Source organism: Dendrobates tinctorius, unplaced genomic scaffold, assembly GCF_039654945.1.
Source record: "Dendrobates tinctorius isolate UK_male_01 unplaced genomic scaffold, ASM3965494v1 ptg000063l, whole genome shotgun sequence".
In the NCBI taxonomy this organism is placed as follows: Eukaryota; Metazoa; Chordata; class Amphibia; order Anura; family Dendrobatidae; genus Dendrobates; species Dendrobates tinctorius.
Window position 1 is genome coordinate 12119046 of NW_027361731.1, and position 18572 is coordinate 12137617.

General features: G+C 46.7%; 1 protein-coding gene across 2 annotated transcripts in view; it reads left to right on the plus strand.

The window, feature by feature from the left end:
* Positions 1-18572, plus strand: part of LOC141094230 (uncharacterized) — an 81944-nt gene that overhangs the window by 14064 nt on the left and 49308 nt on the right. Inside the window, exons 2-6 of one of the 2 annotated variants that reach the window (XM_073580038.1) lie at positions 7092-7241; positions 7371-7550; positions 7633-7756; positions 7840-7937; positions 8124-8226. In XM_073580038.1, the coding sequence (XP_073436139.1) occupies positions 7164-7241; positions 7371-7550; positions 7633-7756; positions 7840-7937; positions 8124-8226 (583 nt within the window). In that variant the 5' untranslated portion in view covers positions 7092-7163. The remainder of the gene's footprint in view (positions 1-7091; positions 7242-7370; positions 7551-7632; positions 7757-7839; positions 7938-8123; positions 8227-18572) is intronic. The other variant, XM_073580039.1, reaches the window with a different exon arrangement.

The window sequence follows — 18572 nt, forward strand, 5'->3', positions numbered from 1 at the left end:
TGCGGCTCTGCGGGTGGAGGTCGGTGCCGAAGGCTCCATTATTCTCTATGTGGAGTGCAACTCTGCGGGTGGAGGTTGGTGCCGGAGGCTCCATTATTCTCTATGTGGAGTGCGGCTCTGCGGGTGGAGGTCGGTGCTGGAGGCTCCATTATTCTCTATGTGGAGTGCTGGTGGAGGTCGGTGCTGGAGGCTCCATTATTCTCTATGTGGAGTGGGACTTTGCGGGTGGAGGTCGGTGCCGGAGGTTCCATTATTCTCTGGAGTGTGGCTCTGCGGGTGGAGGTCGGTGCCGGAGGCTCCATTATTCTCTGGAGTGTGGCTCTGCGGGTGGAGGTCGGTGCCGGAGGCTCAATTATTCTCTATGTGGAGTGCGGCTCTGCAGGTTAGTGATGGGCAGTCCGGCTCTTCTTGCTCCATTCCCCTCTTATCTCCCTCCAGTCTCTTCACTATAAAGCCTGGGCCTCATTATGCAGCTGTACAGGGGTCTAGTGATGGGCAGTCCGACTCTTCTTGCTCCTTTTCCCTGTTTTCTCTCTCCAGTCTCTTCACTATAAAGCCTGGGCCTCATTATATAGCTGTACAGGGGTCTATTGATGGTCAGTCTGGCTCTTTTTGCTCCTTTCCCCTCTTTTCTCCCTCTTGTCTCTTCACTATAAAGCCTGGGCCTCATTATACAGCTGTACAGGGGTCTAGTGATGGGCAGTCCGACTCTTCTTGCTCCTTTTCCCTGTTTTCTCTCTCCAGTCCCTTCACTATAAAGCCTGGGCCTCATTATACAGCTGTACCAGGGGTCTAGTGATGGGCAGTCCGGCTCTTCTTGCTCCTTTCCCCTCTTTTCTCCCTCCAGTCTCTTCACTATAAAGCCTGGGCCTCATTATACAGCTGTACAGGGGTCTAGTGATGGGCAGTCCGGCTCTTCTTGCTTCTTTCCCCTCTTTTCTCCCTCCAGTCCCTTCACTATAAAGCCTGGGCCTCATTATACAGCTGTACAGGGGTCTAGTGATGAGCAGTCCGGCTCTTCTTGCTCCTTTCCCTCTTTTCTCCCTCCAGTCCCTTCACTATAAAGCCTGGGCCTCATTATACAGCTGTACAGTGGTCTAGTGATGAGCAGTCCGGCTCTTCTTGCTGTGTTCCTCTCTTTTCTCCCTCCAGTCCCTTCACTATAAAGCCTGGGCCTCATTATACAGCTGTACAGGGCTCTAGTGATGGGCAGTCTGGCTCTTCTTGCTCCTTTCCCCTATTTTCTCCCTCCAGTCTCTTCACTATAAAGCCTGGGCCTCATTATACAGCTGTACAGGGGTCTAGTGATGAGCAGTCCGGCTCTTCTTGCTGTGTTCCTCTCTTTTCTCCCTCCAGTCCCTTCACTATAAAGCCTGGGCCTCATTATACAGCTGTACAGGGGTCTAGTGATGGTCAGTCCGTCTCCTCTTGCTGTGTTCCTCTCTTTTCTCCCTCCAGTCCCTTCACTATAAAGCCTGGGCCTCATTATACAGCTGTACAGGGCTCTAGTGATGGGCTGTCTGGCTCTTCTTGTTCCTTTCCCCTCTTTTCTCCTTCCAGTCTCTTCACTATAAAGCCTGGGCTTCATTATACAGCTGTACAGGGCTCTAGTGATGGGCTGTCTGGCTCTTCTTGCTCCTTTCCCCTCTTTTCTCTCTCCAGTCCCTTCACTATAAAGCCTGGGCCTCATTATACAGCTGTACAGGGGTCTAGTGATGGTCAGTCCGGCTCTTCTTGCTGTGTTCCTCTCTTTTCTCCCTCCAGTGCCTTCACTATAAAGCCTGTGCCTCATTATACAGCTGTACAGGGGTCTAGTGATGGTCAGTCCGGCTCTTCTTGCTGTGTTTCTCTCTTTTCTCCCTCCAGTGCCTTCACTATAAAGCCTGGGCCTCATTATACAGCTGTACAGGGGTCTAGTGATGGTCAGTCCGGCTCTTCTTGCTGTGTTCCTCTCTTTTCTCCCTCCAGTGCCTTCACTATAAAGCCTGGGCCTCATTATACAGCTGTACAGGGGTCTAGTGATGGGCAGTCCGGCTCTTCTTGTTCCTTTCCCCTCTTTTCTCCCTCCAGTCTCTTCACTATAAAGCCTGGGCTTCATTATACAGCTGTATAGTGGTCTAGTGATGGGCAGTCCGGCTCTTCTTGCTACGTTCCTCTCTTTTCTCCCTCCAGTCCCTTCATTATAAAGCCTTGGCCTCATTATACAGCTCAATCCACCAAGTATGGCTGGGACACATGGTATCAATTATTACCTGTAATTATTCTCGCCATGTATCCACATGGATTTAAGATGCCTATCATCAACTACATAACATATCCACAACAACAAAGATGATCCGAAGTCACTTTTATCAATCTATAGAAAAAGATTTTATTGCTAGAAAAACATTTAAAATCATTACATATCACCAATTGAAGGGACAAGGGGAAATAGACATACACATATGTATAGTGTGATGACGCCCACATCCAGCACATAGAGGATAGTACACACTGTGTGTCTACTAATTATAAAGCCGTCCCAAATATGGTCGCTAATTATCCAAAATAGACAATCTTCAAAAATTAATAATCATATTGCCATATATAAATAATTCTACCAAAATTCACTACTGAAGTTGTACATTATAACAGCACATAGTGTAAAAAGACCATATTCTAGAAGTCTATTTTTACTTAGCATCTACCACTGCAATTGCCATAGTGGCCACTATAACTAAAACACACTGCCCAATATATAGTACTCAGTACTGGTGGGTGCTGCATAAGCAAGACCACACATCCTGACTATCCACCTATTATACCACCCTTGGATCTGCCATAATGGCCGCTGTACAAATAAGGAACAAAGCCCATTATATAATAGGTAACGGCGGTGATGGTCAGGAGGTGCTCCAGTGCCTGGATAGCGCGTCCGCCCCGACGCGCGTTTCGGACCCGCCTTCTTCAAGGGGCCTTGTCAGTATGTGAACTGGCATCATTTTATAGTGTGCCCGGGCGCCGCATCATGACCGACGTTACCGTAAGTCGCGCTCCCGGCCCAGAAGTGACACGCTCCGTCGCCGAGGCAACTGAAATGCCGGTCTGCGCTGGCGTCACACAGTGGGAGTGGCCGGGGCGGGCCGCAACCATCATGTAGAGACACCAAGCAGGGGCAGCGGCGATGGAGACAGGCGCGTACTGAGCCGGGGGGCGCTGACTTACACCCATATAAAGCACACACCCGTTGTGAACACATCAGCGAGGATATACCAAACAATGAATACATTCAAAGTGCTTATAATACCAACAATTACCTATCAAAATAGTAGTATATATATCTAAATTCCAAAAATATCTCACTATAAATTATTATTGCACATCAATAACAGACCATATCAAAGACCTAGACCAAATGGCAGACTTCATAATCATTGTTGGTTTCTTCATTTCTTGACAAAAGTTATTCACCCACGTGGGCTAGAGTTATATAAGATATCCATAAGTGTACAGTTCACATTATCCTTCCTCATAGCTCCAAAAGAAAACTAAAATATTAAAAAGACATATAAAATATTAAAAGTGAGAATCCACATAACGTAGGTGTTATCTATGAACAGAACAGTTCTTACAGAAATGGGGCATAACTAATATTTTCATTGAGTCCATATGTGTGGACTGACCCAATTGTCCATATCCGTCTGGACTGAAGTTGGGCCAACCTCCTAGAGATCCCACCCCCACGGATGCCCACCTCCACCATATGTGGGATATTAGGGGTAGTAGTCCGGCGGCTGTGACGGGATGATGTGGGATATTAGGGGTAGTAGTCTGGTGGCTCTGACGGGATGATGTGGGATATTAGTGGTAGTAGAACGGTAGCTCTGGCTGACGGGATGATGTGGGATGTTAGGGGTAGTAGTCCGGTGGCCCTGGCTGACGGGATGATGTGGGATATTAGGGGGAGTAGTCCGGTGGCCCTGGCTGATGGGATAATGTGGGATATTAGGGGTAGTAGTCCGGTGGCCCTGGCTGACGGGATGATGTGGGATATTAGGGGGAGTAGTCCGGTAGCACTGGCTGACGGGATGATGTGGGATATTAGTGGTAGTAGTCCGGTGGCTCTGGCTGACAGGATGATGTGGGATATTAGTGGTAGTAGTCCGGTGGCCCTGGCTGATGGGATAATGTGGGATATTAGGGGTAGTAGTCCGGTGGCTCTGGCTGACGGGAAGATGTGGGATATTAGGGGTAGTAGTCTGGTGGCTCTGGCTGACGGGATGATGTGGGATATTAGGGGTAGTAGTCTGGCAGCTGTGACAGGATGAAGTGGGATATTAGGGGTAGTAGTCCGGTGGCTCTGGCTGACGGGAAGATGTGGGATATTAGGGGGAGTAGTCCGGCAGCTGTGACGGGATGATGTGGGATATTAGGGGTAGTAGTCCGGTGACTCTGGCTGACGGGATGATGTGGGATATTAGGGGTAGTAGTCCGGTGGCTCTGGCTGACGGGATGATGTGGGATATTAGGGGTAGTAGTCCGGCAGCTGTGACGGGATGATGTGGGATATTAGGGGTAGTAGTCCGGTGACTCTGGCTGACGGGATGATGTGGGATATTAGGGGTAGTAGTCCGGTGGCTCTGGCTGACGGGAAGATGTGGGATATTAGGGGTAGTAGTCCGGTGGCTCTGGCGGACGGGATGATGTGGGATGTTAGGGGTAGTAGTCCGGTGGCTCTGGCTGACGGGAAGATGTGGGATATTAGGGGTAGTAGTCCGGTGGCTCTGGCTGACGGGATGATGTGGGATATTAGTGTTAGTAGTCCGGTGGCTATGGCTGACGGGATGATGTGGGATATTAATGGTAGTAGTCCGGTGGCTCTGGCTGACGGGATGATGTGGGATATTAGGGGTAGTAGTCCGGTGGCTCTGGCTGACGGGATGATGTGGGATATTAGTGGTAGTAGTCCGGTGGCTCTGGCTGACGGGATGACGTGGGATATTAGGGGGAGTAGTCCGGTGGCTCTGGCTGATGGGATGATGTGGGATATTAGGGGTAGTAGTCCGGTGGCTCTGGCTGACAGGATGATATGGGATATTAGGGGTAGTAGTCCGGTGGCTCTGGCTGACGGGATGATGTGGGATATTAGGGGTAGTAGTCCGGCAACTGTGACGGGATGATGTGGGATGTTAGGGGTAGTAGTCCGGTGGCTCTGGCTGACAGGATGATGTGGGATATTAGGGGTAGTAGTCCGGTGGCTCTGGCTGACGGGAAGATGTGGGATATTAGGGGTAGTAGTCCGGTGGCTCTGGCTGACAGGATAATGTGGGATATTAGGGGTAGTAGTCTGGTGGCTCTGGGTGACGGGAAGATGTGGGATATTAGGGGTAGTAGTCCGGTGGCTCTGGCTGACGGGATGATGTGGGATATTAGGGGGAGTAGTCCGGTGGCTCTGGCTGACGGGATGATGTGGGATATTAGGGGTAGTAGTCCGGTGGCTATGACTGACGAGATGATGTGGGATATTAGGGATAGTAGTCCGGTGGCTCTGGCTGACGGGATGATGTGGGATATTAGGTGGAGTAGTCCGGTGGCTCTGGCTGACGGGATGATGTGGGATATTAGGGGGAGTAGTCCGATGACTCTGGCTGACGGGATGATGTGGGATATTAGGGGTAGTAGTCCGGTGGCTCTGGCTGACGGGATGATGTGGGATATTAGGTGGAGTAGTCCAGTGGCTCTGGCTGACGGGATGATGTGGGATATTAGGGGGAGTAGTCCGGTGACTCTGGCTGACGGGATGATGTGGGATATTAGGGGTAGTAGTCCGGTGGCTCTGGCTGACGGGAGTAGTTCGGTGGCTCTGGCTGACGGGATGATGTGGGATATTAGGGGTAGTACTCTGGTGGCTCTGGCTGACGGGATGATGTGGGATATTAGGGGTAGTAGTCCGGTGGCTCTGGCTGACGGGATGATGTGGGATATTAGAGAGGTAGTAGTCCGGTGGCTCTGGCTGACGGGATGATGTGGGATATTAGGGGTAGTAGTCCGGTAGCTCTGGCTGACGGGATGATGTGGGATATTAGAGGTAGTAGTCCGGTGGCTCTGGCTGACGGGATGATGTGGGATATTAGGGGTAGTAGTCCGATGGCTCTGGCTGACGGGATGATGTGGGATATTAGGGGTAGTAGTCCGGTGGCTCTGGCTGACTGGATGATGTGGGATATTAGGGGTAGTAGTCCGGTGGCTCTGACTGACGGGATGATGTGGGATATTAGGGGTAGTAGTCCGGTGACTCTGGCTGACGGGATGATGTGGGATATTAGGGGTAGTAGTCCGGTGGCTCTGGCTGACGGGATGATGTGGGATATTAGGGGGAGTAGTCCGGTGGCTCTGGCTGACGGGATGATGTGGGATATTAGGGGTAGTAGTCCGGTGGCTCTGGCTGACGGGATGATGTGGGATATTAGGGGTAGTAGTCCGGTGGCTCTGGCTGACTGGATGATGTGGGATATTAGGGGTAGTAGTCCGGTGACTCTGGCTGACGGGATGATGTGGGATATTAGGGGTAGTAGTCCGGTGGCTCTGGCTGACGGGATGATGTGGGATATTAGGGGTAGTAGTCCGGTGGCTCTGGCTGACGGGATGATGTGGGATATTAGGGGGAGTAGTCCGGTGGCTCTGGCTGACGGGATGATGTGGGATATTAGGGGTAGTAGTCCGGTGGCTCTGGCTGACGGGATGATGTGGGATATTAGGGGTAGTAGTCCGGTGGCTCTGGCTGATGGGATGATATGGGATATTATAGTGAATGTGGCTCTGTGGAGTGGGCGGGGCTATAGACTCACCTTTATATGTATAGATATAATCATTATAATTTGTTATAACTACCCGTAGTTAGTTACTATGCCCGGGCAGCGCCGGGCTCTTCAGCTAGTATACCTATAAAAGCACACTTGTATGTTATACCCACTGCTTGAGGACTCAGTGCTGCCTTCAGTTCTAATTTTTGTCATTAATTGTATTATATAGAATTCTTTATGATTTTACAGGAAAGATGTATATCTTTGTACCGTGTTAGCCAGTAGATTTTACATCGTCTTTCTATTCAGGTCTCTACAATATAATCTCCTGTCAATGAAGATCTTCTACATAAGAGAATTTTCCTGATTTACCCATCAAAGATGGATATGGACAGAGACAAGATGGCGGAGAGGATATTACACCTCACCCTAGAGATCCTCTTCCGGCTTACTGGAGAGGTGAGAGATCCTTATGACGTCACATTACATCATTCTTATCTATGGGAATAACAGATGGACAGAACTGGAGAGGTGAGGACTCTGGAAATGTCTGTAGTGAGATTTATTAATGTGTCTCTCCATAACCAGGATTACACAGTAGTGAAGAAGACCTCTAGTGAGCGCTGTCAGGACCCTGTGTCTGAGGGATGGGGAAGACCCCTGAGCCCAATCACGGGGCCTCCACCTCACCCCCTGATACATGAGGACATCAATCACCAGAAGATCCTAGACCTCATCTACAAGATGATTGAGCTGCTGACTGGAGAGGTGACACTGCTGGGAATGTTGGGCCATTATACAGTAACACTATGAAGGGATCGGGGGATGACGGTATCATTGTATGTGTCAGGTACCTATAAGGTGTCAGGATGTCGCTGTCTATTTCTCCATGGAGGAGTGGGAGTATTTAGAAGGACACAAAGATCTGTACAAGGACGTCATGATGGAGGTTCCCCAGCCCCTCACATCACCAGGTAACAGACGGGACTAAATACACACGGCCTATAATTATCTGTATGTAAAGAATGAATTCAGTCCCTGTATGTGTTTCCTCCAGATCTATCCAGTAAGAGGACAACACCAGAGAGATGTCCCCGTCCTCTTCTTGCACAGGACTGTAAACAAGAAGATCCCAATGCTCCTCAGGATCATCAGGTAGATGGAGAGAAGGTATCATGAGATCTCCCCTATGATGTGTAGACGGCTGTGAAGGTCTTGTGCTCAGTCTTGTTTTATCCACCAGTGTTATATGTTTTATACTTGTGTAATGAGAGCGGTGGAGATGGCAGGATTAGAGCTGATCATAGATGTGACTTCTCCATCTGTCTGTGGCTTTTACAGTATTTGTTTCAGGGTGAAGATCTGACCCATATTAATACTACAGAGACATATGTGAGGGGTGATGAGCGGTGTAAAGAGGAGATTCCCACATATGACTACCCAGGTGAGTGCTAACCACTAAATGCAGCGAAGTCACAGATTTTTCTCAGTTACCGGTTGTGACTGCTTCATCTGCCTTGTAGTCCGGCCGTATCACATCATGTGATCACCATTTTGCCTCTAGACCACAAAATGTTCCTCCACCCAAAACTGTTCATATGACTTTGGGTATTGAAAGCCCTTTTCTATAGAACTTACAACCTGAATGATCCACCTACCCCCTGGGATTAGAAGACGCTGACCGTTACCTGCCCAGGTCTGTAAACTACAAAGCCAAATGACAGCGTACGTAGAATGTGTTGACAAGTTAGAAAATAACCTAAAGAAAAGTATTATGATGGGTCTGTATCAGAAAGTGGAGGGTAATGATGCTGTTGGCTTCCTAGAACCCTGATCATTTTGTTTTTTCACTCCCCTTCTTTCCGGAGTCATAACTTTTTTATTTTTCCGTCAATATGGCCATGTGAGGGCTTGTTTGTGGGATGAGTTGTACTTTTCAACGACACCTTTGGTTTTACAATGTCGTGTACTCGAAAACGGGAAAAAAATTCCAAGTGCAGTGAAATTGAAAAAAAAAAGTGCAATCCCACACGTGTTTTTTGTTTGGCTTTTTTTGCTAGGTTCACTAAATGCTAAAACTGCCCTGCCATCATGATTCTCCAGGTAATTACGAGTTCATAGACCCAAACATCTCTAGGTTCTATTTTATCTAAGTGGTGAAAAAAATTTCCAAAGTTTGCTTAAAAAAGAAAAAAATTGCCCCATTTTCCAATACCCGTAGCGTCTACATTTTTCATGATCTGGGGTTGGATGAGGGCTTATTTTTCGCGTGCCGGGCTGACATTTTTAATGATACTACTTTTGTGCTTTTGTGCAGATACGTTCTTTTGATCGCCCGTTATTGCGTTTTAATGCAATGTCACAGTGACCAAAAAAACGTAATTCTGGCGTTTTGATTTTTTTTCTCGCTACGCCATTTAGTGATCAGGTTAATCCTTTTTTTTTTATTGATTGGGTAATTCTGAACGTGGCAAAACCAAATATGTGTAGGTTTGATTTTTTTTTGTTTTATTTTAATTGGGGCAAAAGGGAGGTGATTTAAACTTTTATGTTTTTTTAATATTTTTAAACGCTTTATTTTTTTTTTTATTTTTTACTTTTGGCATGCTTCAATAGTCTCCATAGGAGGCTAGAAGCTGCCATAACATGATCGCCTCTGCTACATAGAGGCGATGCATAGATCACCTCTATGTAGTAGAATTACAGCATTGCAATGAGCGCCGACCACAGGGTGGCGCTCACAGCAATCTGGCATCAACAGCCATAGAGGTGTCGAGGAGTCCTCAGGTTGTTATTGCAACGCATCGCTGACCCCCGATTACGTGACGGGGGTTGGCAATGCGCTAGTTTCCGGCTGCGCGGCCAGAAGCTCTAGCTAAAAAGCCCGCTGTCAGCGTTTGACAGCGGGATTTAACTAGTTAATAGATGCGGGCGGATCGCGATTCCGCTCTCGCCTATTGCGGGCACATGTCAGCTGTTTATAACAGCTGACATGTCACGACTTTGAGGTGGGCTCACCGCATAATGTAAAAGCATGTTCACATTTGCCATGGAAGCAAACAAAACCAAAGAAAAGACAATGTCTGCATATACCCTAATGAAAATAAATAAGTAAAAAAGGTGCACCCATGGCCAGTGTGAACATGCTTTTACACCTTGTCGTGGTGGGACAGCTTTATGCTTTTTTGGATCAAAAACAGTGTTTACTAAGTACCCTATGTTAATTATTTAATGCACTTTTTTACTTCTTTATTTTCATTGGGGTATATGCACACAATCCTGTATAGAGCAGACAGTGATGAGAGACCCGTAACTTCACCACCGGCTTAAGAGCCATCATAAAAGCAGAGATTAAATGTCCTTTAGATCCCTCTCCCAGAAAGAGGTACAGAAAGCGAAGAATTATAGAAGTGTTAGAGTGGCCTCCCTGACATCTGACATTATTATTACGGACCCTCTCATCCCTTGGCATCACAGACTTGGCCCTATCCTGGATCTCATCATACCTAACAGACCGGACATTCAGCGTCTCCCACTCACACACCACCTCCTCACCTCGCCCCCTATCTGTCGGAGTCCCACAAGGTTCAGTCCTAGGACCCCTGCTCTTCTCCATTTACACCTTTGGCCTGGGACATCTCATAGAATCTCATGGCTTTCAGTATCATCTCTATGCTGATGACACACAGATCTACATCTCTGGACCAGATATCACCTTCCTACTAACCAGAATCCCTCAATGTCTGTCCACTATTTCATCCTTCTTCTCCGCTAGATTTCTGAAACTTAACATGGACAAAACAGAATTTATCATCTTTCCCCCATCTCACGTGACCCCCCCAAGGAACCTATCCATTACAGTAAATGGCTGCTCACTCTCTCCAGTCCCACATGCTCGCTGCCTTGGGGTAATCCTTGACGCTGATCTCTCCTTCAAACCACATTTCCAAGCCCTTTCCACTTCCTGCCGACTTCAACTCAAAAATACTTCACAAATCCGTTCATTCCTCAACCAAAAATCTGCAAAAACCCTAGTCCATGCCCTCATTATCTCTCGCCTTGACTACTGCAACCTCCTGCTCTGTGGCCTCCCCTCGAACACTCTCGCACCCCTCCAATCTATTCTAAACTCTGCTGCCCGACTAATCTACCTGTCCCCCCGCTATTCCCCAGCTTCTCCCCTCTGTCAATCCCTTCACTGGCTCCCCATTGCCCAGAGACTCCAGTACAAAACCCTAACCATGACATACAAAGCCATCCACAACCTGTCTCCTCCATACATCTGTGACCTCGTCTCCCGGTACTTTCCTGCACGCAACCTCCGATCCTCACAAGATCTCCTTCTCTACTCCCCTCTTATCTCCTCTTCCCACAATCGAATACAAGATTTCTCTCGCGCATCACCCCTACTCTGGAACTCTCTACCACAACATATCAGACTCTCCCCTACCATCGAAACCTTCAAAAAGAGCCTGAAGACCCACCTCTTCCGACAAGCCTACAACCTGCAGTAACCACCGGCCAGCTCTACCCTCGCCTACTGTATTCTCACCCATCCCTTGTAGATTGTGAGCCTTCGCGGGCAGGGTCCTCCTCCTGTACCAGTTATGACTTGTATTGTTTAACATTATTGTACTTGTTTTTATTATGTATACCCCTCCTTACATGTAAAGCGCCATGGAATAAATGGCGCTATAACAATAAATAATAATAATTTCCTCTAATTCAGACAGCGGGGATGACTTGGGTGCTTCCTCCTCACAGACCTCATTATCAGGCATCAAGACAACATTGTATTAAACCTGAGTAAGTAGATAGGCTAGTGAAATCAGTGAGAAAAAATATGGTCATTATGGACACTAGGCCTGAGAAGTCAGTGCAGGATATAATGTTCCGAGGCCTAGACCAGAGGAAACGAAAATCCTTCCCATTGAATGAAAAGATCAGGGCTTTAGTGCAAAAGTAATGGAAGAGGCTGGAAAGGAAGGGCTCCCTACCCCCTTCTTTCAAGAGAAAATACCCCTTTGACGAGCCACCTTTGTCATTATGGGAAAAAGCCCCTAAACTGGACTTTGCAATAGGTTTCCAAAAGATCTGCTATACGCTTTGATATGGGGCCATTGCGGGATCCCCTGGATTGAAAAGCAGACACCTTTCTTAAGGGGGACTTGGGAGACATCTGCTGGTGCCCTGAAACCAGCAGTAGCAGCACCTGCACGGCCAGGTTCTTGATGATCTGGCTGAATAGACTGGAATCCCTTTCCAATACAGCCTGTAGGGCTTTGACTGAAATACTGGCCAGGGGTCATCCAGGCCATGTTGAGGTTGTGTTCCATATCTTCTGAGGGGGAGTATCTCTTTGTCCCTTCCCTGGACGAGATCCTGGAGAAGGCGGGAGATACCAAGAAGGGGTTACTCAGTCTTTCTGTGCCTAACTACAAATGATCCTTCCGAAGAAGGAGGTTTGTCTGGAGGAGGCCTTTCAGGGACCTGGTCAAATGGGAAGATCGCAGAAGAAATGGTAGAGGCCTCATGTTTGGAACCTCTTCCCAGGAGGCCAGAAAATCAGGTCAATGACTCCCAGCCCAGGTTGGGGGAAGGCTTTCTTCCTTATTCCCTGGCTGGGAGGTTATTTCAGCCTGTGTCTGGATCCTCAGCCTGATTAGGTCAGGATTGAAATTAGAGTTCCTAACGGTTCCAGGAGAAATATTTGTGTTGACACTTCATTCTGTCCTGAGTGAGCAATTGGCACTAGAGACAGAGGTCTTGGACTTTGTTCAGGAAGCTGTCCTGGAAGTCCCGGAGTCTGAAATGGGTAAAATAGGGATGGGGTTCTACTCCCCTCTCTTTCTAATAACCAAGCCAGACAACTCCTTCAGAACTATAGTTAATCTGACGTCTCAAAACAAGTCCCTGAAGGTGCAGTCCTTTCAAATGGAATCTATGAAATCGCTCTATATAAAACTGAATGTATGTATGTGTGTGTATCACCAACCAATCACAAAACATCTTTCATTTCACCAGAGCTGTTCAAAAGAAGATGAGCTGTGATTGGTTGCTATGAGCAAGTTTCCCACTTGACAACACCTCAGCAGACACTGACATGGTGGGAGAAATCTAGCATACCCGGGAACATAAGCTCCCAGCCATTGTCTGCCCCCCAGAAAGGAGCACAGAGCACATGACAGAAATGAATCCCCCCCCCTCCCGTGCCCATATACACATCACACATCCCATAGGCACATCTTCCCTTTTAAAGGGATCTCCGGTATGGAAGTCAGGGCAAATCCATCCAGCGCATTGGTTTTGACCCCAGGCCTCTCTTAAAGGTATGGAAGTTAGGACCGGTATGGAAGTTAGGACCGTTCCACTCAACTCTGTGGTTCTGACCCCAGGGTCTCTTAAAGGGATCATTGGTATGCAAATTAGGGCAAATCCACTCAGCATTTAGGTACTGACGCCAGGCGTTTCTTAACCCCTTCACCCCCAAGGGTGGTTTGCACGTTCATGACCGGGCCAATTTTTACAATTCTGACCACTGTACCTTTATGAGGTCATAACTCTGGAACGCTTCCATGGATCCCGGTGATTCTGACATTGTTTTCTCGTGACATATTGTACTTCATGTTAGTGGTAAAATTTCATTCAAATAACTTGCGTTTATTTGTGAAAAAAACGGAAATTTGGCAAAAATTTTGAAAATTTCGCAATTTTCCAACTTTGAATTTTTATGCCCGTAAATCACAGAGATACGGCACACAAAAAACTTGATAACTAACATTTCCCACATGTTTACTTTACATCAGCACAATTTTGGAACCAACATTTTTTTTGTTAGGAAGTTATAAGGGTTAAAAGTTGACCAGCGATTTCTCATTTTTACAACACCATATTATTTTTAGGACCACATCACATTTGAAGCCACTTTGAGGGGTCTATAGGATAGAAAATACCCAAAAGTGACACCATTCTAAAAACTGCACCCCTTAAGGTGCTCAAAACCACATTCAAGAAGTTTATTAACCCTTTAGGTGCATCACAGGAATTTTTTTGAATATTTAAAAAAAAATGAACATCTAACTTTTTTTCACAAAAAAAATACTTCAGGTTCAATTTTTTTTATTTTACCAAGGGTAACAGGAGAAATTGGACTGCAAAAGTTATTGTGCAATTTGTCCTGAGTACGCTTATACCTGATTTGTGTGGGGGAACGACTGTTTCGGCGCATGGCAGAGCTCAGAATGGAAGGAGCGCCGTTTGACTTTTTCAATGCAAAATTGGCTGGAATTCAGATCAGATGCCATGTCACGTTTGGAGAGTCCCTGATGTACCTAAACAGTGGAAACCCCCTACATGTGACCCCATTTTGGAAACTAGACCCCCCCAAGGAACTTATCTAGATATGTGGTGAGAACTTTGAATCCACAAGGGCTTTACAGAAGTTTATAACGTACAGCGGTACAATTAAAAAATCATATTTTTTCCACAAAAATGATCTTTTCACCCCAATTTTTATTTTCCCAAGGGTAACAGGACCCTAAAAGTTATTGTGCAATTTGTCCTGAGTATGCTGATACCCCACATGTGGGGGTAAACCACTATTTGGGCGCATGGCAGAGCTCGGAAGGGAAGCAGCGCCATTTGACGTTTTTGGCTGGAATTGAGATCGGACATCATGTCGCGATTGGAAAACCCCTGATGTACCAAAACAGTGGAAACCCCCCACAAATGACACCATTTTGGAAACTAGACCCCCTAAGGAACTTATCTAGATGTGTGGTGAGAACTTTGAACCCCCAAGGGCTTCACAGAAGTTTATAACATAAAGCCGTACAATTAAAAAATCATATTTTTTCCACAAAAATGATCTTTTCACCCTCAATTCTTATTTTTCCAAGGGTAACAGCACCCTAAAAGTTATTGTGCAATTTGTCCTGAGTACGCTGATACCCCACATGTGGGGGTAAACCACTATTTGGGCGCATGGCAGAGCTCGGAAGGGAAGCAGCGCCATTTGACGTTTTTGGCTGGAATTGAGATCGGACACCATGTCGCGATTGGAAAACCCCTGATGTACCAAAACAGTGGAAACCCCCCACAAATGACACCATTTTGTAAACTAGACCCCCCAAGGAACTTATCTAGATGTGTGGTGAGCACTTTGAACCCCACAGTGCTTCACAGAAGTTTATAATGCCCGAGCGTGAAAATAAAAAATTTGTATTTTTTCCACAAACATAATCTTTTAGTCACCATTTTTTTATTTTCCCAAGGGTAACAGGAGAAATTAGACCCCAAAAGTTGTTGTCCAATTTGTATTGAGTATGCTGATACCCCATATGTGGGAGAAAACTACTGTATGGGCACATGTCGGGGCTCGGAAGGGAAGTAGTGACGTTTTGGAATGCAGACATTGATGGAATGGTCTGCGGGTGTCATGTTGCCTTTGGAGAGCCCCTAATGTACCTAAACAGTGGAAACCCCCCACAAATGACCCCATTTTGAAAACTAGACCCCCTAAGGAACTTATCTAGATGTGAGGTGAGCACTTTGAACCCCCAAGGGCTTCACAGAAGTTTATAATGCCAGGGCATGAAAATAAAAAAATCGTATTTTTTCCACAAACATGATCAATTAGTCCCCAATTTTTTTTATTTTCCCAAGGGTAACAGGAGAAATTGAACCCCAAAAGTTGTTGTCCAATTTGTCCTGAGTACGCTGACACCCCATACGTGGGAGAAAACTACTGTATGGGGACACGTCGGGGCTCGGAAGGGAAGTAGTGACGTTTTGGAATGCAGACTTTGATGGAATGGTCTGCGGGTGTCATGTTGCCTTTGGAGAGCCCCTAATGTACCTAAACAGTGGAAACACCCACAAATGACCCCATTTTGGAAACGAGAACCCCTAAGGAACTTATCTAGATGTGTGGTGAGCACTTTGAACCCCCAAGGGCTTCACAGAAGTTTATAATGCCCGGGCATGAAAATAAAAAAATCGTATTTTTTCCACAAACATGATCAATTAGTCCCCAATTTTTTCATTTTCCCAAGGGTAACAGGAGAAATTGGACCCCAAAAGTTGTTGTCGAATTTGTCATGAGTACGCTGACACCCCATATGTGGGAGAAAACTACTGTATGGACACACGTCGGGGCTCGGAAGGGAAGCAGTGCCATTTTGGAATGCAGACTTTGATGGAATGGTCTGCGGGTGTCATGTGCATTTGGAGAGCCCCTGATGTACCTAAACTATTGAAACTTCCCACAAGTGACCCCATTTTGGACACTAGACCCCCCCACGGAACTTATCTAGATGTGTGGTGAGCACTTTGAACCCCCAAGTGCTTCACAGAAGTTTATAACGCTCGGACGTGAAAATAAAAAAATCATTTTTTTCCACAAAAATGATATTTTTGCCCCCAATTTTTTATTTTCCTCAGGGTAACAGGAGAAATTGGACCCCAAAAATTGTTTTGCAATTTGTCCTGAGTAGGCTGAAACCCTACATGTGGGGGTAAAACACTGTTTGGGCGCATGGCAGAGCTTGGAAGGGAAGGAGCACCATATGACTTTTTCAACTCAGAATTGGCTGGAATTGAGATCAGACTCAGTGTTGCATTTGGAGAGCCCCTGATGTGCCCAAACAGTGGAAACCCCCCAATTCTAACTCCAACCCGAACCCCAACACACCCCTAACCCTAATCTCAGCCCTAACCCTTGCCCTAGCCCTAACCCAAGCCCTAACCCTAGCCCTAACCCTAATGGAAAAATGGAAATAAATACATTTTTTTAATTTTATTATTTTTCCCTAACTAAGGGGGTGATAACGGGGGGTTTGATTTACTATTTATGGCGGTTTTTATTTTTGGCAGCTGTCGCACGCTGAAAGACGCTTTTTATTGTAAAAATAGTTTTTGCATCACCACATATTGAGAGCTATAATTTTTCTGTATTTTGACCCACCGAGTCATGTGAGGTCTTATTTTTTGCGGGACGAGTTGACGTTTTTATTGGTACCATTTTCGGGCACGTGACATTTTTTGATCGCTTTTTATTCCGATTTTTGGGACGCAGAATGAACAAAAACCAGCATTTCATGAATTTCTTTTGGGGGAGTGCGTTTACACCGTTCCTCGTGCGGTAAAATTGATAAAGCGGTTTTATTCTTCGGGTCAGTACGGTTACAGCGATACCTCATTTAGGTCGTTTTTTTATGTTTTGTCGGTTTTATGCAATGAAAACTATTTTTATATAAAAAATAATTATTTTTGCATCGCATTATTCTGGGAGCTATAACTTTTTTATTTTTTCGCTGATGATGCTGTGTGGCGGCTCGTTTTTTGCGGGACAAGATGACGTTTTCAGCAGTACCATGGATATTTATATGCGTCTTTTTGATCGCGCGTTATTACACTTTTTGTTTGGCGGTATGATAAATCATTATTTTTTGCTTCGTTTTTTATTTTTATTTTTTAAGAGGTTCGCTAAAGGGGTTAACTAATGGGACAGTTTTATAGGGCGGGTCGTTACGGACGCGGCGATACCTAATATGTGTACATTTATTGTTTTGGGTTTTTTTTATTTTCAAAAAATGAATTTATTGGGGAATATTTTTTTTTTTTTTTTACTAATTTATTTGGCGATTTTTTTAAAATTATTTTTACACTTTTTTTTTATTTTTTTTTTACTTTATTACATAGTCCCAGGTGGGACATCACTGTCCTGTGACAGATCGCTGATCTGTCACATCACAGATCACTGTGACAGATCAGCAATCTGTCACAGGCATTGAAGAAGACTTCCTCTTGCCTGCGCTTTGCAGGCACTGAGGAAGCCAGCTTCCTGCAGGCCCCCGTCGCCATCTTGGATTCGGGGGCCGGGAGGAAAGGAGCCCCCCGCCGCAGCGCTGCACATTGCGCTGCGGTGGGGGGCTCAGGGAAGCACGGAGGGAGCCCCCTCCCTGCCGATGCTTCCCTTTAACTCCCGGTACACCGCAATCGTGTTTGATCGCGGTGTGCAAGGGGTTAACGTGTCGGGGGCGGTCCGTGACCGCCCCTGACACATTGTACCGGGTGTCAGCTGTGATAATCACAGCTGACACCTGGCCGCGATCAGCGGCGCTCACCACTTGGGCGCCGCTGATCGCGGTAGACGTACTATCCCATCCATGGGCATAGGGGCCCGGGTCCCATGGACGGGATAGTACGTCTCATGTCAGGAAGGAGTTAAAGGGATCTCCGGTATGGAAGGCAGGGCAAATCCATCCAGTGCTTTGGTTCTGACCCCATGCCTCTCTTAAAGTTATCCCCGGTATGGAAGTCAAGGCAATTGCCTTCAAATGCTCTGATACTGACCCCAGGTTCTCTTAAAGGGACCTCCTGTACAGAAGTCAGGGCAAATCCACTCAGCGCTCTGGTTCTGACGCCAGGCCTCTCTTAAAGGGATCCCCGGTATGAGGTTAGGACCGTTCCACTCAGCGCTCTGGTTCTGACCCCAGGCTGATGGGATGATGTGGGATATTAGGGGTAGTAGTCCGGTGGCTCTGGCTGACGGAATGATGTGGGATATTAGGGGTAGTTGTCCGGTGGCTCTGGCTGACAGGATGATGTGGGATATTAGGGGTAGTAGTCGGGTGGCTTTGACAGGATGATGTGGGATATTAGGGGGAGTAGTCAGGTGGCTCTGGCTGACAGGATGATGTGGGATATTAGGGGTAGTAGACAGGTGGCTCTGGCTGACAGGATGATGTGGGATATTAGGGGGAGTAGTCAGGTAGCTCTGGCTGATGG